The 27,156-nt window shown below is 30.4% G+C and overlaps 1 protein-coding gene across 1 annotated transcript in view; it reads left to right on the top strand.

Moving 5' to 3' along the window:
* The window catches only part of LOC142330122 (protogenin-like), a 473,346-nt gene extending 451,788 nt beyond the window's left edge, over nucleotides 1-21,558 (top strand). Inside the window, exons 15-20 of the mRNA XM_075375205.1 lie at nucleotides 4,876-5,006; nucleotides 6,811-6,998; nucleotides 8,671-8,857; nucleotides 11,794-12,008; nucleotides 18,282-18,416; nucleotides 21,061-21,558. Of these exons, the coding sequence (XP_075231320.1) occupies nucleotides 4,876-5,006; nucleotides 6,811-6,998; nucleotides 8,671-8,857; nucleotides 11,794-12,008; nucleotides 18,282-18,416; nucleotides 21,061-21,342 (1,138 nt within the window). The 3' untranslated portion in view covers nucleotides 21,343-21,558. The remainder of the gene's footprint in view (nucleotides 1-4,875; nucleotides 5,007-6,810; nucleotides 6,999-8,670; nucleotides 8,858-11,793; nucleotides 12,009-18,281; nucleotides 18,417-21,060) is intronic.
* The last annotated feature ends 5,598 nt before the right edge of the window (nucleotides 21,559-27,156 follow it).

Raw genomic sequence — 27,156 nt, 5'->3', positions numbered from 1 at the left:
TCCCGCATTGAAGATGTTAGAGTGCACCCACATGAACCATTAATAATGTGCTTTCAAGAAACGCATCTACTACAGTAAGATGCGATAACACTCAGAGGCTATGTCTGTGAGAGATACGATTGTCTTGTAGATAGTAGGGAAAGTGATGACGTTGCTATTTTCATGTGGAGTGAGATGTCTGCTACAAGGCTACAACTGACTACCCTCATTCCCGCTATAGCTGTAAAAGTCTCAGTTCCTTGTAAATTGCATATCTGCAATTTGTATCTCTCGCTGAACTCTAAGTTCAATGCTCAAGAAATATCAAATCTCCTCACACAAATCCTGTCACCTTCGTTAATAGTGTGAGACTTCAATTCCCACCATATTTCCTGGGGATCATCTTTCTGCTCCTCTCAAGGAAATATGATAAATAGAGTGAGACAAGATTTGGACCTTTGTCTACTGAATGATGGGTCATACACACTTATGTCCTCATCTTCTAGTACACTGTCAAACATCGACCTCTCCGTATGCTCATCGATATTACTCCCTTCTTATAACTGGTCTGTTGGTGATGACTTTTATGGCAGTGATCAAAAGCCAAATTATTATTGCTTTTGGTCTCAACTGCGAGGTGGAAAAAAGATTGTTATACTAGTTTTAAGTCCCTTTTAAAAAATAAAATTTAGCTGTGATGTTAGTTGTAAGGTGTTTGTTTTAATTTTTTAGTATCAAAGTTGTAGTTTTTAGCAATTTATTTATTTTTTCTAAAATAAAATGTTATATCTGGGTGATGATAATGCCATGGTGTTTTTCGCTTTCAAAAAAAAAAAGAAATTCCACTGTGATACCATCATATCTTGGCATTGTGGCTTTATTCCTAGCCAGGCTACAAATTACTTGATCGACTTCCGCCTCAGTAATTTCTGAAGACAATATCTCAGAACAAAAACCTATAACTTCCCTGCAAACACATCAAAGATACGAGGTTTCACCAACCTCAGTATCATCTGGAAGCAGATCATTCATTAGATGAGTAGGACACAATCTTTATTTATAACAACTCCATCCTGGGTCGAGAGAGCCGACAGTAGAATGTCTTTTTTCTGCTTATGACTAAGAACGCTATAGACAACACCCCATGGGTCTTTATTTCCTTGCTCTTGCACAAAAGAGCGCCAGGAATCACGTTTAGAAGACCTAACTTTATGAAAATACTCGGTCCTCTTCCGACGATAATCCGCAATCAAGACTGCACGCCAATCAGGATCACCTTCATGTTGTGCAGCTCTCCTGAGCCGGCCCACAGTCCGCTTCATCACGGGTCAATTACTGAGTCCACCATCCAGCTACTCTCTCCCGATCTGTGCTTCTGGGAATGGAATGCTCAGCGGCTTCAACTACTGCAGAAGAAAAATTCTCTCCCAGGTTGTCTAAGGGACTTCGTCTAGACTTCAAGCAAAATCTCTAAGGCTGGCCACAAGAATATTTGAAAACTTTGGCCAATCCGCACGCCTGTGCAGGAAGTGCCCCTGTGAATAGTAACGTCATCCCTAATGACATCATGCAGCCCTCCTACCCAATCAAAAACTATTAGACGGTGATCGCTCTCGTAAACATTGACTATCGACCAATTGAGAATCTTTCCGGGGATATCCTTACCAATAATAACATCAATGTTGGTACCATGGTAGGCCCTCCGCAAACCGACTGCACTGGCAAAGGTAGTCAATTCACCAGCTACATTGAAAACATCAAAATGATGCTGCGTGATGAAACTTTCAATCAATTTGCTGCTATTATCCCACTGATCCCAAAGTGATCCCACTGTGCCAAAGAAGTGATTTGGCATTCGCATCAACTCCTATAAGAATAGGACGACCCTCTATCAACCTAACAATTCTATCCCATCTTTCCAAGTGCTGTTCAGTGGGATCCATGTACTGAAAGTACAAACTAACTACAACCAGGTCCAAACCATCCACAGCAAGCTTAATAATGATGTGATGCGTGTCAGAGGCCTGTCATATGAAGTACGGCGGATTTGCTATTGCTAACAAAAAACTTATTCCAACCTGAAAAAACCTGGCAGATCACCGTTTACCACATACAGGTGTTAGAGAAGAAGAACATCAAGGCTTCGTTTCTCAACAACTTCTTGTAACTCAGCTTGGGCTGCATAGGCTCCCTGGGCATTAAGTTGACCAAACCTAACCATCAAGAGAGTTGAGATACATCTCAACAGTTCTCAAGTAGCAAACACACTCCTTACTATTAATCTTCAAGACTCCTCCTCACTATCACTCAATGATGTCCTACATGTAGAGCCAAATATACAGCAAGATTTGTGTTCTATTCTATTTAGATTCCGTACTTATCAGTTTACCTTTGCAGCTGATATAGCTAAAATGTACCGTCAAATCAGAGTCAATGAAGAAGATTGTAACTTGCAACACATTCTTTGGCGTCGATCTTCAAATGAGCCTATCAAGAAATTTAATCTAAAAACTGTTACCTACAGGACATCCTCAGCATCCTTCCTGGCTACACAATGCATTCAGCACCTGGCTAAAGATGAAGGTGAGGCTTATCCGAAGGGAGCACAAATATTATTACGGGATATGTATGTGGATGACTGCATATCAGGCACAGCAACTATTGAGGAAGCTCTTGAATTTCAAACTCAAGTCAGTCTTGCTTGAATTGGGTGGCTTTCATCTTAGAAAGTGGTGTTTGAATCATTCTGATCTATTAATAAATATTCTGGAAGAAGATCGAGTATTACAACTTCCTCTCGAATTTAACGGCGAAGAAACTATTAGAGCACTAGGTATAGCATGGCATCCTACCTAAGATAAATTTCAAATCACATTTAATGATAAAAACAGTGAACAAAAAACCACTAAAAGAAACGTACTTTCAACAATTGCATCTATTTTTGACCCATTAGGTTTAATTAGACCTGTAATTATTGTTTAAAATATTTGTACAACATCTGTGGAAGGAAAAACTTCAATGGGATGATGAATTTCCTGATATGTTGCAAAGGAAATGGCAAGCATTGCACTGTCAATTACCTAAGCTGAAGGATTTTCGAATCGACCATTCCTCCTGACCTACTATTTTTGTAATCTAAGGTTGTACATTCTTTCATTTCCCAACCTGTAGATGAATTTCAAACAGCTTTATTTTCCTTAAACATTGGATTTTAAAAATTAGTCTGCAGTAACTTCTACATTACAATGAGTTGTTTCATTACATTTTTAGTTTTTTTTTTCAATTAGTAAAGGATTTCTGTGAAATTACAGCAACATAAATTTATAATAGATAATTAAACATACCACTGAATGTATAATCAATCTTTTACTGTTTAAAACCAACTAGGAGGATTATGTACTAACTCTATCTGTGTTTTTTTATGAGAAGCTCTATTAACATTTTAAAACTGGGAAAAAACTATTTAAAATGAAATGAAAAATTTTTACAAATTTGTTTACTTAATGTAAGTGAACTACTGTAGTCATCCATAACTGTGAGATAATTATAATTCATTAATAATTAAACAAGTAAATTGTCTATGATTAAGTATACCAGTAAATAATTATAAAAAAATTTACGGTACAAAATATTTTTTTAATTTATGGTAAGTAAACAAGCTCTCTTTTAAAAGAATAAGATAAAAATTATTTATCAAAATAACCTAATATTGATTATTTACTAAATGATTGATAAACTTAAATTAAACTAATCTGTTATCTAACATTATGAAAAAAACCCAAAAAGATTATAAACAAGATACAGTAAATTTGTATATAACATTCATTCAACATGCACAAGGACTGTCCAGAAAGTAACTTACATTTGAAATAAAAAACCAACCAAATAAAAAAAAGAAATTTTATTATATATATTTGAAAGGGACAACGTTAAATTATTTTTCTACATAGTTGCCATGTAAATTGAGGCACACATCATAACGATGCACAAGCTTTTCAATTCCTTCTCTGTAGAAATTTGCCACCTTAGATTTTTGGCACCCATCTTGGTTATCACAAGTTTTAACCAAGCTTCCCCAATACAATTTCATACAATAAACTTCATGAAATTTGGGGAAATGAAGCAAGAGTTCCGTAATCGTAAAGTGGTGATTTTCATGAATTTTATTGTTGATTTACATCATCAGTCACAAGATTAGGCCGACCACTGTGGTCCTCATCATGAACATTGGTGTGGCCATTTTTAAACTGAATGCACCACTGCCTCGCTCCATCTTTACTCATTATTCCATGTGTGTACACCTCACAAAGTTGCTTATAAATTTCAGTTGGTTTGAGGTTTTTTGCCAGTAAAAACCTAATCGCTGAACACGCATTTTCTATTGAAAGGGATTTTCTATTGAAGCACACATCTCAATAATTCGCAGTGAACAAAGTAGAAAAATCACAGTCGACAGGCTATGACAGTTTAGAAACATTTTGACGCCAAGGTAGCAGTTCTATCCCCAGCCATCTCCATGCTAAGCACAAATGTTAATTACTTTCTGGACCGCACTCATATATAGCGCTATATACTTGCTGAATGATTGTTACTATATGAATGTAAATAATAAAAGGACTTGTTAGAATGATTATTCCTGAACAAAAATAAATAAAACGTGCGTATAAACTATGATAACGGTCATCAGTTGTCACTCAGTAAAATAATTATGGAAAATTATCATGTAAAGTAGTTATGGAAAGTATGTAGTCTTCATAACCTTCACAGATTGTGTTTAAAAATATGTATGAATATTTGTAGAAATAAAATAATTATTGTTGTGTTTTATTTGTAGCCTGAAACTAAATGAATTACTAATTGCATATTTTTTAATGATGTTTTGTTTTTACATTACAGTACAAGTAGTGGTGTCCAAATATCTGGATTAAAACCTTATACATTATATGAATTAAAAGTTAGAACTCATGATCATAATAATCGCCACAGTGAATATAGCCAAAAATTAGAATGTCGCACTCTTGAGGATGGTAAGAATATTCATATTTTATAAATATAATCAGTGTTCATGTATTGTTTGCAATTCATTTTGCTTATTAACTTTTTTGTTCTTAATCATTTATTAAAGTTAGGTGATAATATTAAATCCACAGGGTTGGTCTAGTGGTGAATGCATCTTCCCAAATCAGCTGATTTGGAAATCGAGAGTTCCAGCATTCAAGTCCTAGTAAAGTCAGTTTTTTATACGGATTTGAATTCTAGATCGTGGATGCCGGTGTTCTTTGGTGGTTGGGTTTCAATTAACCACACATCTCAGGAATGGTCGAACTGAGACTGTACAAGACCTACACTTCATTTACCCTCGTACCTATCATCCTCTGAAGTAACACGTGAATGGTGATTCCCAACAGCTAAACAGGAGATAGTAAATAAGATGATAATACTAATGTTAAAATATTCTATTTCCTATCCATTTTTCCTTCTATTCTGAACCTTATTGAAGTGTGTCTCCATATATTCTTGTGTTTTAATTCATACAGATTCATAGTTACTTACAGACGTGTGTATGTTTCAGTTTTTGTCAGTTGCAGTATAAATGTCGTTTACAGCCTTATAATAATGTAGGCAATGAGCAAACTGATGTAGCCATTGAAGCTGTTAACAACATAAAAAAATATTTAAAGAATTCCATCATGTTAAATGTATGTTGATGACTTAGTGTGTTACGTATCATATTACACTATGGAAAATGTTGAATTCACAGTTCAGTTTTCACATTAGAATATTAGAAAAGAGTATTCTAATATTTTCAGTAGCTTAAACAACTTATTTATACTTTTCTTTTTACTTAACCAATAATTCTCCTAAATTATTGTTTAATTAACAAAAATAACCCACGCCACATACAATTTTAGAGAATTTAGATGAGTAGATTACACAGATTTAATATACATTTAGGGAAATTCATTGTTAGAAGTTTTAGATTTGTTACATGCAATCGTCAACAGTAATTGATACCCAGATCAAACACTCGCTTATATTCTACCAAGTCTACAGTTATTTCTGTTCTTGATTGTTACTCAATTTACACCTTGACCAGACAAATGATTGGACTTGAAATAACTAATATGTTGCTGTCAGTGTATCAGTATATTTCCTTTCAGGGTAAATTCTGCTATTATAACTTCATTCACAGGTGACATTCCTCCGAAAATAAATATTAATTACCTTATATATAAACAAAGTTTTCTAAAGTATTTTGCACGGTGAATCCAATTATGTTATTTGCCTTTATGGATCTAAACAAAATGATCCGCTTCTTAGCTGGTTGTGGTCTGTTAGAAAGCTTTCATGATCAGACCGTCTTGTCAAACCAGAATATTTATTGTTGAACTTTATGCTGTACTCATGCCGAACATCACCTACTGGTAGATTCATGGACAGCCAGTTGGTGTAGTGGTTAGCATGGTGACTTCTAAGTTTGAATTTTTCATCTACCATTTCAACTTAATTTTTTAAAATAAGTGTTGTACATCCAGTCACTATTAAAATACAAATAAAAATACTGCCAGTTTCCTTTACACTTATTGTTTGTTTTTTTTTTATTTTTGTTTATGCTGTTTTGGCAGAAAGTTTGTTTCTTTTTTCATATTTTGAGAAAAATTAAATTGTCTCTAGATTGCAGCATTTGTTATTTATGTATTTTTTTTTGTTGTGACTAGCCCTCAAGTATTTTACTTACCATACCATTCCTTTAAACCTTTTTTTGTTAATTTTTTTGTAAGTGGTGTTTATAATACTATAATAATAATAATTAATTATTTATTTTTACAGTACCTGGAATGGTTGAAGATGTGCAATGGAAACCTCTTAATAGTAGTACAGTGCGTATTTCCTGGAAGGAACCGTCAAAAATTAATGGATTGATAACAGAGTTCTCTGTTGCTTATACTACCGACTTTGCTCTTCCTCTTACCTCATGGAAACAAACTAATGTACCTGGGCATAAATATAGTGCAGTTGTAAGTATTTACGATTAAATTATTTGGTGAGTGAATGATAAACTAGAAACGTCCAGGTTGCTTTGTTTGATATTTTTTTTTTTAAATAAGCACGTTTTAAAGAATATTATGTTAATTTTGTATTATCTTTTCAATAATATTTTGTTGTCAAAGTTCTAAAAATGTATTTAAAATATAACAAAAATGATTAAACTTAGAAATAAATTAGTAAATTACTAATAAGTACTATATAGAAAATAATGTTTACTGTATTTTGTGGTAATTATATTTTTCATTCTAAGTAACGTACATAATTTTTATATTAAAGAAAAATTATTAAGTTTGCAAATGTGATTAAATACATACAAAATAAAATATTAAGAAACCAATCACATATAAAGTATACATATTTAAATAAAGGGACTTGATATAAATATATATTTCTGAAATTAATCATTTTAAAATTCATATTATTCCTCTCTACTGTTCAATTATATTTAAATTCTATTAAATAAATCACCTAGTACAGAATGTGCGAGCTTACTACCAATGAAAAAAGAAAAAAAAATTAAATTTGAAAAGCTCAAGTGAATCAATATAAAATAAAAGCTCAATCACAAAACACTTCAAATTAAGGGGGGAACAACGAAAAAATGTACTAGGGCCATGTAGTCTGATCACATGTATATTATTAAAAATAAAAAAATAATTAACATTAACAATACAAGAAAATAATTTTTTTAACATTAATTGAACATATTATTTATATTAAAATTATATGGAATCATAGAAAACACATTTCCACACTACTCGTCTGTCATATTTAAAAAAAATATCTTATCATTAATTTTTCTCTTCATTATACATAGGATACTTTCCTGCACATATAAAAATAATGATGACTTTGCATCGAATACACCTATTCACCCAGTCTCACTGTCCTGTCTTATTGAACAAAGAACACATCACCAGTTCCGTGCGATCCAATACAAAACACGTCTCCACTCCATGACTGCTAAATTCACACTAGCCCCGAAACAAAGAATGTAGTCTAGCTCTTCCCATATTTATGGGACGCCCGTTCATATTTATGCACGTACACACTTTTTTCTGAGAATGAATATGCTCTCACCAGCCCACGATGACATCACCGTGTCTGGCTATCCAGACCATGTCAGACATCAAAACACAAAGTTATGTAATACAATTTCTTATCAAACTAAGAACGTTTATTTAACTATTAAAATAATATAATACTATCTTGCCTATTTTCTGTTTTTAATACCAGCTAAGCCAAATGAATATTAACTACCTTTTAAAATATTGAAACTTTTTTCTTTATGACATAATATACATTGTTCGTAACCCACAAAATTTATAATGGTTACAAATATTGATATAAGAATATCTTATCTTTAAGTTTTCATGTTAGTACTATCTACAAATAGCACTCATGTAAATTAATATGCAACTTTCATTATTTTAGTATTTCTATTTTAAAATTTTTATTATGTAATTACAAAATTATTTCAATCATGAGTGAGAATGCAGGATCCCACTAAAGTACTTTAATGAAAAATTAAGGTAAGATATCTCAAGATAGCAGTTATATTGTAGCAGCAATGTATATAATTTTTTGAAAATTCATTAAAATTTTAATGAAAGCTATTGTATTATATTTTATATTTTCCAGCTTGTTGAACTTTTTGCGAATACAAGATATTTCTTAACTGTATGGGCAACTACTGGAGCGGGACCAGGACCTCCTACACCTATTACTACACTTACAATACCGTCTGTTAATTCGGCAGGTAGCATACACCATACCTCAACACCACCTCCTGATAACCGATTCAGTCCTGGACCTGATCAGTTCCTTGGTAATATATTTGTAGATTAAGTTACATTTAGTTTAAAGGTTAACAGTTGTTGAAGTAGTACAGTGACAAGTACAGTTGTTTAAATTCACAGCCTTCAGTTATTGTCAGCCTATTGATTTTTTTATTAGATACTCTGGTTTAATTTCATTTTGCACTAGCTGTTGTGGTCAATTTAAAATTTAATGACCATCTTTATGTTGCATCATCATTTAAAGTCTTTGAAAGTTTAAAGATTTCAAAAAAAAAATTATGAAAATAATAAAATTCAACCTCTTTTCAGCAAAGTATACAGTCAGTCGATAAAATAGCAATAGTGCCTTTGACTGTTACACTGATCTGATAAGATAACAGTGTATTAAAAAAGCATTTGTACAAAGAGCTAAAATTACAATTTATATCAAAAAGTGGCCACAATATTGAAAAACTGAACAACGTCTTGCGATGTTTAAAGTCTGTTCTTATTCCTTTGAATGTCATGATTTTTATAAATGGGTAGCTCAAAAGACTTGATCTTTTTATTATACTCTCCTCAAACTCCTGTCATAAATTGAATTTCAAAGATGAAATCAGAAAAAAATTTTATGTACCTGTAAAATCTTTTTTTTATTTTTCAGCTCCTGTAAACTAATAAGATTTTCTGAAAATGAGATTATTTTACCAAATTATTCAGCAATTTGTACACTTTAAAAAAAAAGTACTACTGTTGCTCTGTCTTGAAAATTGAAGGAAAAAATTTACTTTTTTATTGTAGTAATATCTGATTGCTGTTCAGTAAAATAAAGTAACAAGCTACTTGTGTTACTATTTTAGTACCAGCAGCTGAAGTAAGAATGTTATATTATAGTAAAGTTGAATTGTAACTTACAGTTACTTATGTAACTTACTACAGCTAAGATTGTGTCAAAAACTTCTTTGAAATCCTAATTTTAGACTTGTATTATAGTAAAGACTTGAATTTCAACATTTGTCATATGATGTCTGTTTCTTACTTTTATTTTATGCACTATTGATCATTAAAAATAATGATTTATTTTTATTTTGCTAACAATTTACAACAAAATTTTAATTGAAACAGCCATGATTTTTTACCCTTATTTTAAATTCTAGTTAATGGTTACATTTATTGTATAATCAAAACAAATTATAATCAGAATTATGTTTATAATCCTAAAATTAATTTTTTGTGATGTTAATTTTCAAAATTGGGATTCAAGAGTAAAATTCTGAACTTATGTACTTAGAAAAGCATAAAAGGATTCCTTGAAATACTTGCTTTAACATCTCTGTGATATATTAATACAATTTACTGTTAAAATTGAGGGTTGTTTTTTAAAATTACAAATAGTAAATTTTTTGTACTCAAGAGTTCATGCTGTGTTCTAAAGATAGAATACTTTTTCCAAAAGCTGATTCACGTTATTTGAAGTTGTTTGATTAGTTTAAAATTTGGTTTAATAAAAACGTGTTGTTTTGCGTACACCTTGACTGAAAACTATTTGAAGAAGAATTATAAAAGTTGAATAAAAAGTGGTTCAGTTTCATATGATCTTTTATACTAGACTAGTTTCCTTGTCAGTTGGTTTGAAACTTAACTAACTTCATAGTAATGGCAAAACATTTAGGCTAGTCTTATTTTATTTCCCTGATTACTTGCATTGCAATGTCATCTCATTTTGTTTTCAGAAAACTAAAGAATGTATCCTTTTTGGCAAATTTTAGTAAGCAAATGAATATAAATATGTGAAAGTAACCATATTTATATCAAGAATGATAAAGTGATTCTTGTACATATAAATCTGACCATAACTGTGGACTTTTAGTGTAACTTTTCAGAGATAATTCAGCTGTTGTGTAGCCGTATTTACTATTATTACTTGCTAATTACTGTCATTCCTCTCTGCAGCTGTAAAAAGTGAAGTAGTTATTTAAACTTTTTTTTTAATGTCACTGTTCCTTCGTAACTGTGGTTTTTTTAATTTTTTTGTAGACTTATTATTTTTTTTTACAGAACTTATCTGAAAGAAATATAAGTTTTTTTTTAATATTTTAGAATAATAATTCAGTGAAATAGTTGATTACCTGAAAAATGTCAATCACTGGAAACTGTTGATTCAAAAATGTGTAAGTGTAGCAAAGACAAGAGAATAAATTAGTTATTAAATAATAAATAGGACACATCAATAACAATTTAAAGAATTTGCATCAATAAAAAGTACCAAAAAGTCAGGCAGTGGTGGATGGTGCCTAACAAAGTCGTGTACACAGAGTTAGAACCCATCACCGATACCATGCATAAGAGGAGACTAGGATTCTTTGGACATGTCATGAGGTTGCAAGATTTAAAACTTCTGAAATAGCTAGTACAGTACAATCTCAACTCGAAAAACACCAAGATAGGATGCAGATGGATCAAAGAAATAAGAGAAGATCTGAAAGAAATTGGCCTTACACCAGAAGATACCACAGAGATAGGATAAAATTAAACGAGAAAATTAAGAACAAAAACACTTGCTTCACACTCACAAGAAAAACTCACAACAATTTTCAACACTAGAAAGGGCACAAAGATCAGAACATAAAAACTAGGAGACCGCAAGGCCCAAACAATCCCATCGAAGAGAATTGAAGAGATTATATAGAAGAGATTTGTGTAATGGACTGACTAAAGTGATCCTATGCAATCATAAATATTATAATAATAAGTAGGACACACTTTTATAATATTTTTTAGATGATTTTATGTTTGCCTCAGTTAATTTACGTAAAATAAAAGTAGTAAAAGAAGTTTATGTTTTTTAGTTGTAAATAAATAATCAATGTAATGACTAATTTTTTTTTTACTGTACTCTTAATTTATTGCTTTATATTAGCTTTTGTAGTTTTAATCAGTTTTGTTGATAAATTATGACAGAATGTTTTACTTTATTTAATTTTAGGCATCATTGTTGGTTGCACAATTGGTGGTTGTTGCATTGCTTTGTGTATGGCTCTCTTAGTATATCGTCGCCGGTGTGCTAAACCTGGTCCAACATGTCATACTGGTCAACAGTCTGTTGCTAATGGTAATGCTGGGTATTTTGTGCAGCCTTCATCGACTAATTTTACTGAGATGCATGAAATGGAATGTTTTCAAGGACATCTGGATACAAAAGTAAGTTATTCAGTTATTATTTTCTTAGATGATTTTGTACAGCAGGTAGTGAGTATGCAAATTTTGGAATTAAGTTAACGGTTGTAGCGCTAATATCAGAAATCCTAACTATACAAACAATATGTTTGGTCTCTAAAATATATTACTTAAACACATTTGAAACAAAAGGTATTTAAAAGAGAATATGCGTGTGGTATTGAGAACACTGCTTGGTGGACATCAACGGCTATCAAAGTTTGCTAAGAAAATTTCTGAATTAATAATGCTCTGATAGATGGTGGAGCATTAAGTTTTTTTAGCAAACTTAAAGCAGAATATAGTACAACAATATAGTCCATGAATTGAAATCTAAAGATTTTGATCACAGGATTTTTCTGAAAAGCTGTTGTGCAAAATGGATATAGGCAGATATCTCAAAAAAATACTTTCATCTGAAGAAATACTCTTCTGTCTGTTGAATTTTTAATAAATAAAACTTTCTGAAGAGAGGAAAGTCATAAGCAGATATTACATACTAAAACAAAAGTTACAGTATGGTGTGTTACGAGAGTTGTCTGAAAAGTTTTGAGTCGCAACATGAAGATGGCAGCACTTGTCAACAAAAGTTAGGGAATGTATTCACGCATGTGTTGAAAGATTTTCATCAAAATTTGATCCATTTTGGACACTCAGTTTTTGTTTCATAATTATCAAACAACAACTGTAAGTCATTGTGAGTATTTGCGTGAAAGTGGAAAAAATTGAATATTGTGTCATGATTAGATACTTGCATTTGAATGGCAATACTCTTACACAAATAAAACTGAGTTGGATGCTGTTTACAGGGACTCTGTCCCATCATTTGCCACTGTGAAAAGATGGGCAGCTGAATTTAAACATGGTCATACCAGTTTGGTTGATGATGAGTGTTGGGGACGGCCAAAAACTACAACCACCACCGATGTCATCGAAAAAGTTCACCAAATGCTACTGGATACCAACAAATTAAGGGTAGAGAGACAGCAGAGACTATGGGCATAACAAAAGAATGTGTTTGTCAAATATTAACTGAAGAATTGGATATGTGTAAGCTATCCACGCATTGGGTGCTCACTTTGGAACAAAAACGCATTCTAATGAATATTTCCAAGGCCCTGCTGGAGCACTTTAAGCAAAACAAGTCAGATTTTTTGTATCAATTCATAATTGCAGATGAAACGTGGATCCACCACTACACTCCTGAAACGAAACAGCAGTCAAAACACTGGACTGCAAAGGGTGAACCTGCTTCGAAAAAGGCGAAGACATTTCCATCGGCCAGGAAGGTGATGACGACAGTTTTTTTGGGTTAGTAATGGAATTTTGTTCATTGATTGTCTTCCAAAAGATAAAACAATAACGGGACAGTATTACGCATCATTACTTAACAAGCTGAAGGCAGAAATTGCAAAAAAACCACATTTGAAGAAGAAAGTGCTTTTCCATCAAGACAATGCACCTGTTCACCACTTTGACAGTCGCCATGGCTAAAATTCATGAATTGGTTGACCATTCACTGTATTCAAAGAAACCTTTTCTTGTTTCCTAACCTTAAAGTTTCGCATGAAGGAAAGAGATTTTCATCGGACTAGGAGGTTATTGCATACGTGAACGCCTATTTTGCTGAGAAAGACACCAGCTACTATTTGGAAGGGTTAAAGAGGTTAGAGCAGTGCTAGAAAAAGTGTATAGACTTGAAAGGAGACTTTTTTTGAAAATAAAACTATGTTTGACAAAAAATAATACGTCTTTCTATGTTGAGCTCAAAACTTTTCAGACAACCCCTATATATCATTGAAAGTAACCATTGACAATTTTTTTATAAGAATAATGTGGTTACTATTAACTTCTGGCATATACATAGATCTAGTTGATGTACTGCTTTCCTGGCTGTACCAATATTTACTGGTTTAATAGCTTTAGCTATAATTGGAATGTAGGTGTAAATAAATTGTAAATAATTTGCAAAAAAGAAAATTTATTCCAGTGCTCTCAAGTCCAAAAAATTTATTTTTGTCCGACTGATGTTTATGTATACGTATGTACGAGGGCGGTCCAGAAAGTAACTTATGTTTGTGCTTAGCGTGAAGATGGGTGGGGATAGAGCCACTATCGTGGCGTCAAACTTTTTACACTAAGTACACATCAAGCTATTGTGCATGTGGACTGTGATTTTCTACTTTGTTCATTGTGAATTATTGAAATGTGCACTTCAGTAGAAAATCCCGTGAGTTGTGAATTGCATTCAGCGATTAGGTTTTTACTGGCGATAAACCTCAAACCAATTGAAATTCATCAGCAACTTTGTGGGTACGGAAATGGAATAATGAATGAAGGTGGAGTGAGGCAGTGGTGCATTCAGTTTAAAAATGGCCGCATCAATCTTCATGATGAGGACTGCAATGGTTGGCCTAGCTTTGTGACTGATGAACTGACGATGAAAATCAACGATAAAATTCATGAAAATCGCTGCTTTACAATTACAGAACTCTCGCTTCATTTCCCTCAAATTTCACAAAGTTTACTGCATGAAATTATATCGGGGAAGCTTGGTTATCACAAGTTTTATGCAAAATGGGTGTTAAAAATCTTGACGAAAGACCACAAAAAAAGCGTTTTGCTGCATCGCTAAATTTCCTCGAAGCCTACGACAAGGATGGTAACACACTACTCGATAGTTTTGTAATGGGAAATGAGACATGAGTAAAGCATGTCAATCGTGAGACAAAAATACAGTCCATGGAAGAGGGTTCACACGTTCTCCCAGAAAAACAATAAAATGTTTGCAAACATTGCCAGTGAGAATTATTATGGCAACTGTGTTTTGGGACATTGAGGGTGTGCTTCTGGTTGATTTCCTTGAATGTGGCAAAACAATTAACTAGAAAAGTATTGTGAAACATTGAGAAAACTAAGGCGAGCGATACAAAACAAGCGTTGGGGAAAACTGAGCTCAAAAGTGCGACAATGCACGTGCACACAGCGGTTAATTATACCTGAGAGCTCTTGGATGGTTTTGGATGGGAGGTGATCACTCTCTATACAGTTTAGATCTGGCGCCGAGCAATTACCACCTCTTTCTAGCAGTGATGACATGAGTCGCAACACCATGCCGCAGAACTTCATGCCGGTGTAAACCAGTGGTTCAAATCTAAGGTGGCCGATTTCTACATAGAAGGAATTGAAAAGCTTGTGCATCGTTATGATAAGATAAGTGCCTCAGTTTAAATGATGACTGTGTAGAAAAATAGTTTAAGATTGTCGCTTTCAAATGTATATAATAAATTTCTTTTTATTTGTTTTTTTTTTAATTTCAAAACATGTTACTTTCTGGACAGCCCTCATATGTATGTTGACCTGTATTTAATCTTACAACTCTGGACCCTGATTGATCAAATTTCTTCAAACACAACAGACAAATATTAGGTAAAGAATGTTAAATCTTTACTGAAATTAGAAAAAGGGGTGGGGGTGTTTTAGTCAAAATAAAATTCCAGTCTTTACTAGAATTTTATAGTAAAAAAACTTGCTGACAAAGGTTTTTTATATAGATCACAAATAAACAAAAATTTCTATTTAATGTTCACCTCCTCTTCAAAAAATGACTATTTATTTATCTTTTTTTTTAACTATATCTTGCTTCAGAAAAAGAGTTAATGGGAGTTTTTTGCATCTGTATTTTGCACATCAATAGGCTTCCAAACCACTATAAAATTTTTTTGCCCATCACACTACATTGATCTGTGGAAACAAACAGAATTTTTTTAATTTAAAAAAAAATTTGTTCATTTATTTTATATTTAAATCAATCTTGGAAGTTAGCTATGGTATTTAAAATATAAAAATCCTAACTTTTTAATAGCCCTCTTTACTTTTTAGTATTTTCTGAAAAAATATTAGCCATAATGTTTCACCCAATCTTATAAAATTACAACTTTGTATATTTAGAATTATGGCCATATTTTTTTTTTAAAAACGATTTTAAAGAATCTTTTTTTTAAATTTATTATCACCATGTAGGAATTATTTTCTTAAAAATTAATTTTATCCATATCTTCCCCTTGACTATGGGAGCCCTCAAAATGGAAGAAAAATTTTATTCAAATTTAAAATTTTTAATGTTGAAGCATATTGAAAATCAATAAAGTTACTAAAATAACTTAATACCCTCCCCTGATAGGGGAGTTCCCAAATTGAAAAAAAATTTAATTTTGATTTTTAATTTATTTAAAATTATAAATAATTTAATCATTAATACTCCCTGGTGCATGATTTTCCAAATTTTCAAAAGTTGAAAAGATTTTTTGAAATTGTACTGATATACTAATATTAGAAATTTTGGTTATTGCTTTATTTTGTTGAGTATCATAGCTTAGAAAATTAAAATTAAAAGATCTAAATATAATTAAATGTAATTTTATGTTTAATAAAATAAAATTTTTTTTATAACGTTAAAATCTATACATGCATTTTTAATGTCAATGAAATAACTGAAGCTGGTTACCTGAACATTTTTGATTGAACATTTAGTAGTACTTTCCTGTTGTAAATTTTGGATATTATTTTACAATAAAAAAGGATAAATTTTTCATAAAGATACAAATAAAGGTTAAAGTAATTAAATTGAAAAAAATGTCTGGCTAGAGCCAGAACAGAAAAATAAATTTCATAACTTGACTAGTATAGCCAAGAAAGTTATGTAATTCATTACCGGCTTTTTTTTAAATCAACTCAATAAAAGTGACTTATTCTATTTATAACCATTTTTGTTTATTTCTGTGATTGTGACCAATAAGAAGTTTCAATAACCACAGTATGAAAGATGCTTCAAGATCACAATTTTACCTCCTGCTGGTTTTAACAGATTCAAATCAGTTATCAGTGTGCAACAGTTTCAAAGTACTAATGTACTTTGACCTTGTTAGTACTTTGACTTAATAAAGTACTACAGTAGAAGTCCGATAATCCGGCACGTTCGGGACCGGCTCGGTGCCGGACTACCGAAAATTCCGGTTTATTGGGCGGTAATTATAAGAACAATTACGTTAATAATTAAACTATAAATACAGTATGCAAATACATACAACAAAGTTTATTTTACATTTCATATAATGTATGTACACGTACTGTAAAACATATTTCACTTAGATTTAAAAAAGTCACGAATGTCTTTTTGTTTTCTTGACTTTTGGTGTTTAGTATAAAATTTATTTCTAATGATATGGAAATCAATAATTTCTGAAGCACTGTAGCTAGTACTAGCCTCAGCAAAAGAGATAAAATTATTTAGTGATTCTGCAGCTTCTGCCCAGCTGATTTTTTCCTTTTCTTCCGTTTCGGCATCTGAGTCACTATCTTCAAGATTTTGAGTAGGCTGAGGGTTTACATGCCGAAACTTAAAGTTTCTGAGCCAACCATCAGAATAATTACATTCACTTTCAGCAACTCCTAAATCTTTGCCAAATTTCTTTGCCTTTTCAACAATCATTGGCCCTGTTACCGGCTTTTCTTCAGAACGTACTGCACTAAACCATTTGAACAATATACTATCTAGCTGTTCCAGTTTTGGTTTTTTTAATGTTTGTCTAGAAGCCAATTTTTCAGTTGTTACCGATTGAGAAGCAAACTTCATTAGTTCATCTTTTTGTGTTTTAATGTCATAAATAGTTGATGAGCCAATATTAAACTCATTCATTAAAACATTTCTATTCTCGCCTTTTTCTAGCCGTTTGATGATTTCTAGTTTCTGATTGAGAGTCAGTGTTACGTGTTTTCGTTTCTCTCCTTTTGAACTCGAAGGCTTAGGTTTTGAAAACATGGTCACTGTACAGTTAGAACGAAAATCACTTTTTTTTAAACAGTTTCAAAAGTTACGTTTACTGCGATGTGAAAGGACACAAAACAACAACACACAAAAAAATGACGAAGACGCTTTGTGATTGATTAACGGAGCTGCACTGCACCTGAATTTGTTGTGACAGCTGAGACTAGCCGGCCGCTAATTGTTTCCAAACAATACCGAGCGCTTCCGGATGATCCCGAACTACCCCGAAAACTTCCGAATAGCTCTCGAGCGTTTTTATTTGCTTTAAAGACACACTTTTGGAGAAAACCAAAATTTTTACAATTTTCCAGAGCGATGCCGGACTATTGGGCATTCCGGACTGTTGGATGCCGGACTAATAGACTTCTACTGTAATTAGTATTTACTTAATTTTTTTTTCTAATGTATGATTTTTTTACACCTTTAAATAGGGTGGCTATCCAAATGGACAAGTAAATGGTTTAAAATTGCCATTGTTAAGTAATGGACGTATTCCTAATGGACATGTATCAAGAGATTGGGATAGAGGTCGTGATCGCAGTGTTCGAATCACAGAAAACCCTCAGGTATTTTGAAATTTTTGGCTAACTCATTATTAAATCATTTACTTATTTTTTGTTCATAAAGTATTTAGTATATTTTTATTCATAAAGTGAAAAACACTGATCTAATAAAAATACAAAAGCTTCATCATTAAATAACTAAAAATAAAATTTATTGAAATTAATTCTTTTTAAACGATTTACGAGTCATTTATACATGATCATTACTCCTGCCATCAAATTACAATTTTATCATTTCATGCTTTCAATTTACTAACCAGAATAATATATAGAACAATATAATATTCTTATATAATGTACTAATTTTACATACTATTAATTACGCAAAGGTAAAAGTTTGCTAGATGAGAAGCAGTTTTAGAGAATCTCTAGAAATTTAAGAAAAAATGTTTGCAGATTAATTTTAAAAGGTAAGTAGAAGTAGAAAAGAAGAAAATGAAGGAAGAAGTTTTATTTATAATTTAATCAAGCAGCTATGATAAAGAGTAGAGAATGAGGAAAGGCTAGATGTAGTACAGAAATTTTAGAGACAAGGTTACATTTCACCTTTTCTGTTAATTTTATATGAAAGAATCAATAAAAGAAATAAAAATAAAAAGTTACAGAAAAATTTACTATAATATTTATTTTGGCCAAAATTAGAGGTGGGTTAGACGTAATGGATAGTGTAGATTCATAGGAGAGAAATGCAATATGAAAGAATAATATGAAATATATGCTACAGAAAGAAGAATATGAGAAGTTAAATATTAAAATAGGAGAATAAAGTAGATATAAGTTGTAGAATTTTTTTATTGAGTAAAACGTTTTGCAGGATAGAGGAAAAAATAAGAAAATATCAAAAGCAGACTGGAACATAAACATAGTCTTTATACAGAAATATGTTGTATCTGCAGATATGAAATAGATTTATGACTTTTTTTATTTGTTTGTGTAATGTAGCACTTAGTAGTAGTAAAATATCGACAACAGAAAGTCAAAAATAGAAAATAAATAAGTAGTTTAAAATGCTTTCAGATGTGGTAATTAACAGATGATTTTTAAAATTAAGTGGTTTGATGAATATAAAATGAAGAAATTTATGGTAGAATCTTTTTCAAAGCAAAAAAACAAGGTCGGAGGGCCATATGTTAAGGTTACTTTAATATTAATAAATTTGGTTATAAAGAAGTGGTAGGATTCCACAATAATTTTGAAGAAATCATTAGTAGAGAGACAAGAAAGAGAGGAGTTCATTTTCAGAAAGAGTATGGTTACAAAAGAGGCGGTTGTAGTCTTGGATTTACTTCTGAGAGAAAATTCAGTTTGAAAAAAGTAAAAATGGAGATAACGAAATACGGTAGAAAAGAAGGTAATGAGGAATTAAATATTAAGACAGGTAAACTTAATCTACCAGATGATGAGATGAAAGAATGGATCAAGTAAGGTAGAAATCAAAAGCAGATTGGCACAAGCTATTAGAACTTTTATATAGGAAAGAAATCTACTCTCATCTAATACAGATGAAAAAAGTTGGAAAAATTTTCTTAAAAAAAAATCAGTGTTCAACATAGCAGTCAATGGTAGTGAAATGTGAAAAAATTAGAAAAACATGAAAGAAAAGAATAGAGACTTTTGAAATAATGTTGCAAGAGGTTGTTGAAAATTAGGTAGACTGAAAACGTATGAAATGAGCAGTTTTTAAGACGAATAAGAGAGGAAAGTAATTTGTGGCAGAATCTTGTAAAGAAATAAACTAGAATGGTGGGTCATTTATTAAGATTTCCCGGTTTAGTTAACTTGGCAATGTTGATTTGTTGATCTACAAACTGTGGAGGAAGAAAATGATGAAATTTGTGAAATAGATTTGTACGATTACATTCAGACTCAGAACTCAGCATAGAAAGGCACTGAGAGTAGCATTACACCAAAGAAAAATTCAGGATAGTATTTTGTACTGGTTTTTATATTTAAATTTTCCTTTATTTTTCTGTAATTTATTACTTAAAGCAGTAAGAAAACAAATTATTTATTGAATGACACAATTAAGAAATGTAATTATTGAAAAATGTCATTTCTCTGCTGAAAAATTACAATGAATTTAGAAAAAGTACCGTCCTAAAACTTCTTCAAGCACTCTCAATCTGCTAACATAATTAGATGTATTTAGATGTAATTTTGCTTCTAGTTGATCACCTAGATCATATCTGGATGATCATAGATCATCTGGTTGATTCTAGTTGATCACCTTGTAAAGTTATTCAATTTACTCTGAATAAAATATTCAAAAACATAAGTAAAAATATAACTAAATTAATTTTCTGATGAATCCATAATATTTGTTATAATTAAATACTTTTAGAAAAATACATGCCGATTACAAATTTAATACAAAATTGTATTTTATAAAACAGAAACTTTATAATCAAATAAAATTAGTTTAGTATCCATATTTTAATAGATTAATGGACAAAATTTTTCTTAAAGTTTGCCATTTAAAGATATTATATGTTTTCATATAACATCATTGAATACTTCTGAATAAGACCGTATTGATTTGATTAAAGAATTTTAATTTCTCGTTTTCTAGTTAGTTATTTTTTAAAATTTTGATTACACATGTCTATAAATAATACATTTTTTATTTTATGTGTTTTTCATTTTACAGTTCAATTCGCCTATAGGAAATCTGTCACCCGGTTCATGTGAAGGTACTAGAGTGGCCAGTGATGAAGGAGATAGCTTATTGAGTGGACATCAAGAAGCAGATTGCGAAGGTGAAGCTGATGTCGAAGGTGATGAAAGTCTCAATGAAACGCAAATAACATTGGCTCATGCCGATTGTTGTCATAGTAAAACATCTGATGATCATGATAATGTTGCTGATGATGACGGTTTTCATGAAAATGAAACACATCGTCATTTTATATCGGTCGGTCCTAACGGATGAATTTATACGTACCATGCTACTTAATTACAAAGAAAAAAAAAGATGAAAATGGAAATTAATAAACCACCATCATAATACCAGCCTACAACCATCCAGCTCATCTCTTAATTACAAAAAATCTATTGTTAATTTACAGCTATCGTTGAATTAATAGTAATTATAGTGATCTGTTTATCATAAAATGATGATCTGATATTTTTGTTAAAATTCATATTATAATAATTTTAAAGAGCAGTATGTTTAAATATTATGCAGTATTTATTAAACCGTGTGTTTTCTTTACATACTGCAGCATTGCAGCTTAGATTCAAATGAGTTAAATGTTGATAAAACACATATATCAATTGAAGTACTTATTTGGCGATTGTTAAAAACATTTTTTTTTTAATTATTCACTCTGAATATTTAATTGTAATTAAGTTATGTAAATAATATTGTGATTTTATATATTTTAATAACAGCATGCTTATCATTATGGCATAATATCAGAATCTAGTAGTACAACAATATTTTTGCTACGTTCTGTGTGTGTGTATTTCTGTATATGTGTTTTTGCTTGTGTATATGTTTTTATTTGATTTGTTGTCTACTTTTTTATATTGTCTAACAGGTTTAATTTACTGCCACGTTTTAAAGTAATAGTGACTGCCTCTCTAACAAGATTTTTTTTAATAATAAAAAATATGCAGTCTTTGTATATCATTATCGTTATTATTACATATTTCATTGTTTTCTGTTTATTTCTTATGTGGTAGAACATATCTTCTACCATTCGTCAAATCGTGTTTGCCTCGAATTGTACATTTTTTAATATTACATTTAGTTTTTTTTTATTCACTTATCTTATTTTTTTAGATTTTATTTAAAAAATATATATGTGTTATTTAATAGAATTTAAATATATATACGTAAATTCAAATGAAATTGCCAATAGTTAATATTTAAAAGTATTTTTTTTTCTTTTTTTGTTATATTTTGTTGTATGATAACAAAAAAAATTCTTATCTTTATGGTAATAATCAGTAGAATTAATGCTGTTATATAGTAAAAGTTTTTTTTTTCCGTTAAATATAATGCTTTTTATACTTTTATATAAAATATGAATGCGGTTATGTTTCATTTTTGGCGTATTTGTATTTTGCTTTTAAAATGTATTTGTTAATTTTTTCCTATTTAGAGATAGCAGCTTATGATCATTTATAATATTAACTCTTTCTAATGTCTTCTTTTTTTTCTTTATGATGTGTCTAACAAATATTCATAATGTTTATAATTTTATTATTACATTTAAGGCATTTCATTTTTTTTTAAATGAATTATTTTTTTTTTTATTTTTTAGTTTAATCTCAACCAGTTAAACCTTATAAAATTAGTAAAACATTGTGATGGCTAATAAAAACTTACACAACACATTGTGTTGCCCATTGTTATTAGAAATTATATAAGAGATGTTGAAATTTATAAAACATAATCATACGTATGTCATCATCATAGGTACTTTCTAGCCACTAGCCAGATGTGCTTAAATAAAAGCATCTCCATCTCTTTGTATCTTGTCGTCACTTCTGTTCCATGAGCTCCTTCATTTCTTTTCCTCTGTTCTGTCCACACCTTTTTTCTCACTTCTACCGCTTGTCATCACAGCTTCACCCTTTGATTCCTTATACTGTCCGTGCCTATATTTCTGTAGCTATTTTTTAAAAACTTCATTTCAAATGCTTGCATTCTGCTAAATCCCTTCTTTATAATTCGTATACCTGTACATATAGAGAGAATTATTAAACTACTTGGTATATCTCCTGTTAACCTTTGTGGTTGGTATATGTCCTTGTTCATATCACTTCTGGTGCTCTTAAAAGTAATGTGTTTTACAGCTTGCTCTCTGATTTCTTTGCTATTTACTTCATCCTCCTTTAATATCCTTCTGAGACACTTAATATTACTGACCTTTTTTAGCCGATCTTCTGCTACCATAATTCCACTTGTGCTTATTGGTTGTGAGTACACATTTCTCTAAAATTAAATGTCATCCCATGTTGTTCTACACTATCTTTCTACATGTTCAGCTTCATTAAATTTTCCTGTAAATTTTGTCAAGCTGTCAAATCATCTATAAATACCACTGTTGCTTTAGTTTCCTTTACAACCTTTACTGCCACCTTCCGACTTTTATTTTTGTCACGCTATATAGCTTTTTTGCCAGACTGTAGGAGCTGTTTTAAAAATAATTGACTTAATTGTTTCTAACTAAGCTTTAGGAAACCTATCTTTGTCTTTGATCTTACCATGTCTGGTACATGATATGTATTATACGTCTTTAATTGTTGCATTAGTTTCATGCAATTGTTGCTCTGTTTCATGAACAACACAAAAGAAAAATTTTTTGGAAGAACTCCCAACATACAAATGGAAAGGGTTTTTATTATTTGTTTCCGTGTGATATTCAATTCCTTTTAATCGCTTGACTTTAATGTGTAATAATTATATTATTTTTATAATTTTAATTTTTTTAAAGTCAGGTATTTAGAAACTCACTACCTCTTATACATTTTTATTAAAACTAATCTTTACATATTTCCTTATTTTCATAATTCAGGTATTAGCGTTTCAAAAGTTGTTTAATTTAAATATGTTTAAAGTAAAAACTAATGTTTAAATTAAGTGCCATGCTGTTTTTCTTCAGAGTATATTTACGTTCATGTTGTTTAAATTAATTTTTATAGTGAATTGATTAATAATCAATTTCCCCTGTGATCTGTCGGGTTAAATTGTGTGGTTTTACGTGTTAATTATTTTTTTCTTAATAGTCATATTTTTTAACGAGGATTTTTTTATGTGATGTATATAATACAAACAACAGGTTCCTAGGTCTTATAAATCTGTGTTCATAATAGTGAATGTAAATGATTGTATCAAAGTGATACAACTCCTGCCCATAGTCTATGCAGTAACCATAATATTATCTCCAGTTAAGATTCATCTGAATTTTATTGGAAAGAAGTGATTTTTTTTATGAATAATTTTCAGCATCTATTTTAAAAAATAATTTCTTTTGTTTGCAATTATTTATTTAAAGGATCTTGGTTTTTTGATTAGAATTAGGCTTGTCTTTCTAAAAAAAAATCCTCTTTACTTTCATTTTATCGCAATTAAATGTTTTATATTTTAATTATAGATGCATAAAAAATGTTATTTGTCTTCTTAAGAACAACTTTTTTTTATAAATATTATGCTGACATGTTCCTTTAATTTATTTTTTAATATGATAATTCTATTTTCTTTATTTAAGAAAATAATACTGAAAATTATTAAACTTTGGAATTGTATTATTTATTTATTATTAAACTTAACTTTATCTACCTCATTTTAGATATTTTATTTAGACTGTTTTTTTTTTAAATAAGAATTTAAGATATATATGCATATATATTTTTTGTATTTTTATACACTGCCTGTATATACAATAATATATTAGACTAAAAAAAAATCATGTGTATTTGTTAGCTAAACAAAGCGCATGGTGCATGTTTATTTGATTATATTTATACTTCTTCAGTTGTTGTATGCTAATTATATGAATGAATTTATGTATGATGGTTGTCTGTATGTACTCATTCTTATTTTACTGCAATATTTTGTTTTTAAGATGATTATGGTGTTTTAGTGATGATGTACTATGTACAAAAATATTATCTTAATTATTTATTCAGTGATTATTCTAATATAGTTACTCTGTCAATTTGATAAGCGAGTTACATTGATGTGTAGTAAGAAAAACAAATTATAATTTTTATAGGAAGTATGTAGAAAATGTTTTTGTGCTCTTTTTGGGTTTTGTGTCACCGTCATTAGTTTCTCTTTTACAGTAGAGCATTTTTAAAATGCATTATTGACAAAGAAAAATAACCACAGATTTTTTTTTGGGTGATTAATTCACTGTATGAGATTAAAGCTTACACGCGGGAAAATGAAATGGAAATTTTGGAGCATATGAAAAATGCCATGCCTGACCGGGATTTGGACCCAAAACCTCCAGATGAAAGGCTGAGACACTACCATTCTGCTCCAGAGATCGGCAGATTTATTTATTAAATATCTGTTTTTTATTATGCTGTTCATATTATAATTAAATAAAAGAATATTAATATAAATACGCTCTGTAATGTTTGGACAGAGTATCAAGTAAATTTTTTGAAGAACATTGTTTTTTTCTTTTTTTGTAGAATTCATTTGAAGTTAATAGTTTGTAAATTTTATAAGTATTGTTTATTTAATTTAAAACTCCTGATAAATAAAAAGAAATAATTTTTTTACTTCATGTTTAAAAAAAATAAATAAAAGAAATATTAGGAAAAACCGTGTAATTTTCACTGGTAATGTATGAAAATACATTAATTAATACATTAAAAATACATTAATACATTAATTCTACAGATTGCTTGTAGTTAAATTTGTGAAGAAAGTGTGAGCTTTAACTGTATCCCATATTGAAGGCTCAGAGTTGATCTAACTGTCACCCGTATCACAGTTTTCTTCCAGAATAGCCACTGTGACATGATTCTGAAAAAATTCTTATTAGAAGTGACCTTAGATGTTGTTTTCGTTATATCTTTTCCATAATTTTTTAACCGTTTTGATTGATGAGCTTTCATATTAGTGCTTTATCCATTTATTTTCTACAGTATTATTTAGGTAAAGAGCTTAGTTAATGATATTGGTTAGTATCAAAAAATTGTTTGTTTGGTTTATAACAAAAAAGAATTTATTCATCACTTTTTTCTTATTTTTCTGAAATTAAAATACTTTTATTTTACAATATATTGTTATAAACATATTTTCATTGTCACTGATAATAAAATTAAAGTTTTATTTTAACTCTTAAGTTTAAGATTAAATAATGGTGAAATATGATTTTAAAAAAATATTATTATATTAATGTAGAGAATCCTCAATATTCAAAAGATTTTTCTTTTCTTTCCTCTCCCCCGAATCAGATTTTACAGTGAAGCACAAAACAATCCGGGGGAGTGTTTTTTTACTCTAATAAGCCGGCTGCCTGCCTCTAATTCCCACAGTAGGGTTACCAGGTCTGACTCGTTCCTGTTCCCCCACCCTAGAAGCCAGGACTCGGTCTTTATGCCTTGTTTGCCTCAAATGAGAACACCCAAAAGAGCATTCTTGCTGGGACTACGGTCTTTTCAACATATTCAAAAAAATTTGAAATAATTTAACTTAACCGTGTTTATGGTCTATCATGTTCAAGTGCTTTGATCACTATTTAGCCTGCAGCTAAGCCCGTCATTTGGGTGTGATGCGTAATTAAATACGGTTTAAATTAAGTGAATACCAAATTTTGATAATGTTTATCTAGTTGTTATGGAATTGGTTGTCCAATTAGTAACCAGATTATGATTGCCTTAGAAAATTAAAAAATAAACAGACTATTAAAGATTTAAAATACAATATTATTTTTATGGAAGTGGAATTTTACAAAAAATTAGGTTAATATTAGTAACATACTTACTTATTATCTTCTCTTACATAACTTTAAAAGCTTATATAATTTTTTTTAGATATTATATGTCTGTGTGGTTTGCAATGAATTTGTTAATAAAATATTTTGAGAGAAAGTGATCTTGAAATACAGCACCTTCGTTATTTCAAATATCTGCTAAGTGAGCGATACAAATTGACTTATTTACATCATTTAATGAAATTTATGTTATTTGTAAGCATTAAAATGTTAAGATTAATTAAAGTAAGAGTTTAAATGCTATTAATAGGTGGTAGTCCTTCATGACATGATATCCCCTT

This window comes from Lycorma delicatula, chromosome 9, assembly GCF_047948215.1.
Source record: "Lycorma delicatula isolate Av1 chromosome 9, ASM4794821v1, whole genome shotgun sequence".
Classification (NCBI taxonomy): Eukaryota; Metazoa; Arthropoda; class Insecta; order Hemiptera; family Fulgoridae; genus Lycorma; species Lycorma delicatula.
Note: the sequence above shows the minus strand (reverse complement) of the source record. Positions and strands in the feature narration are given on the sequence as shown.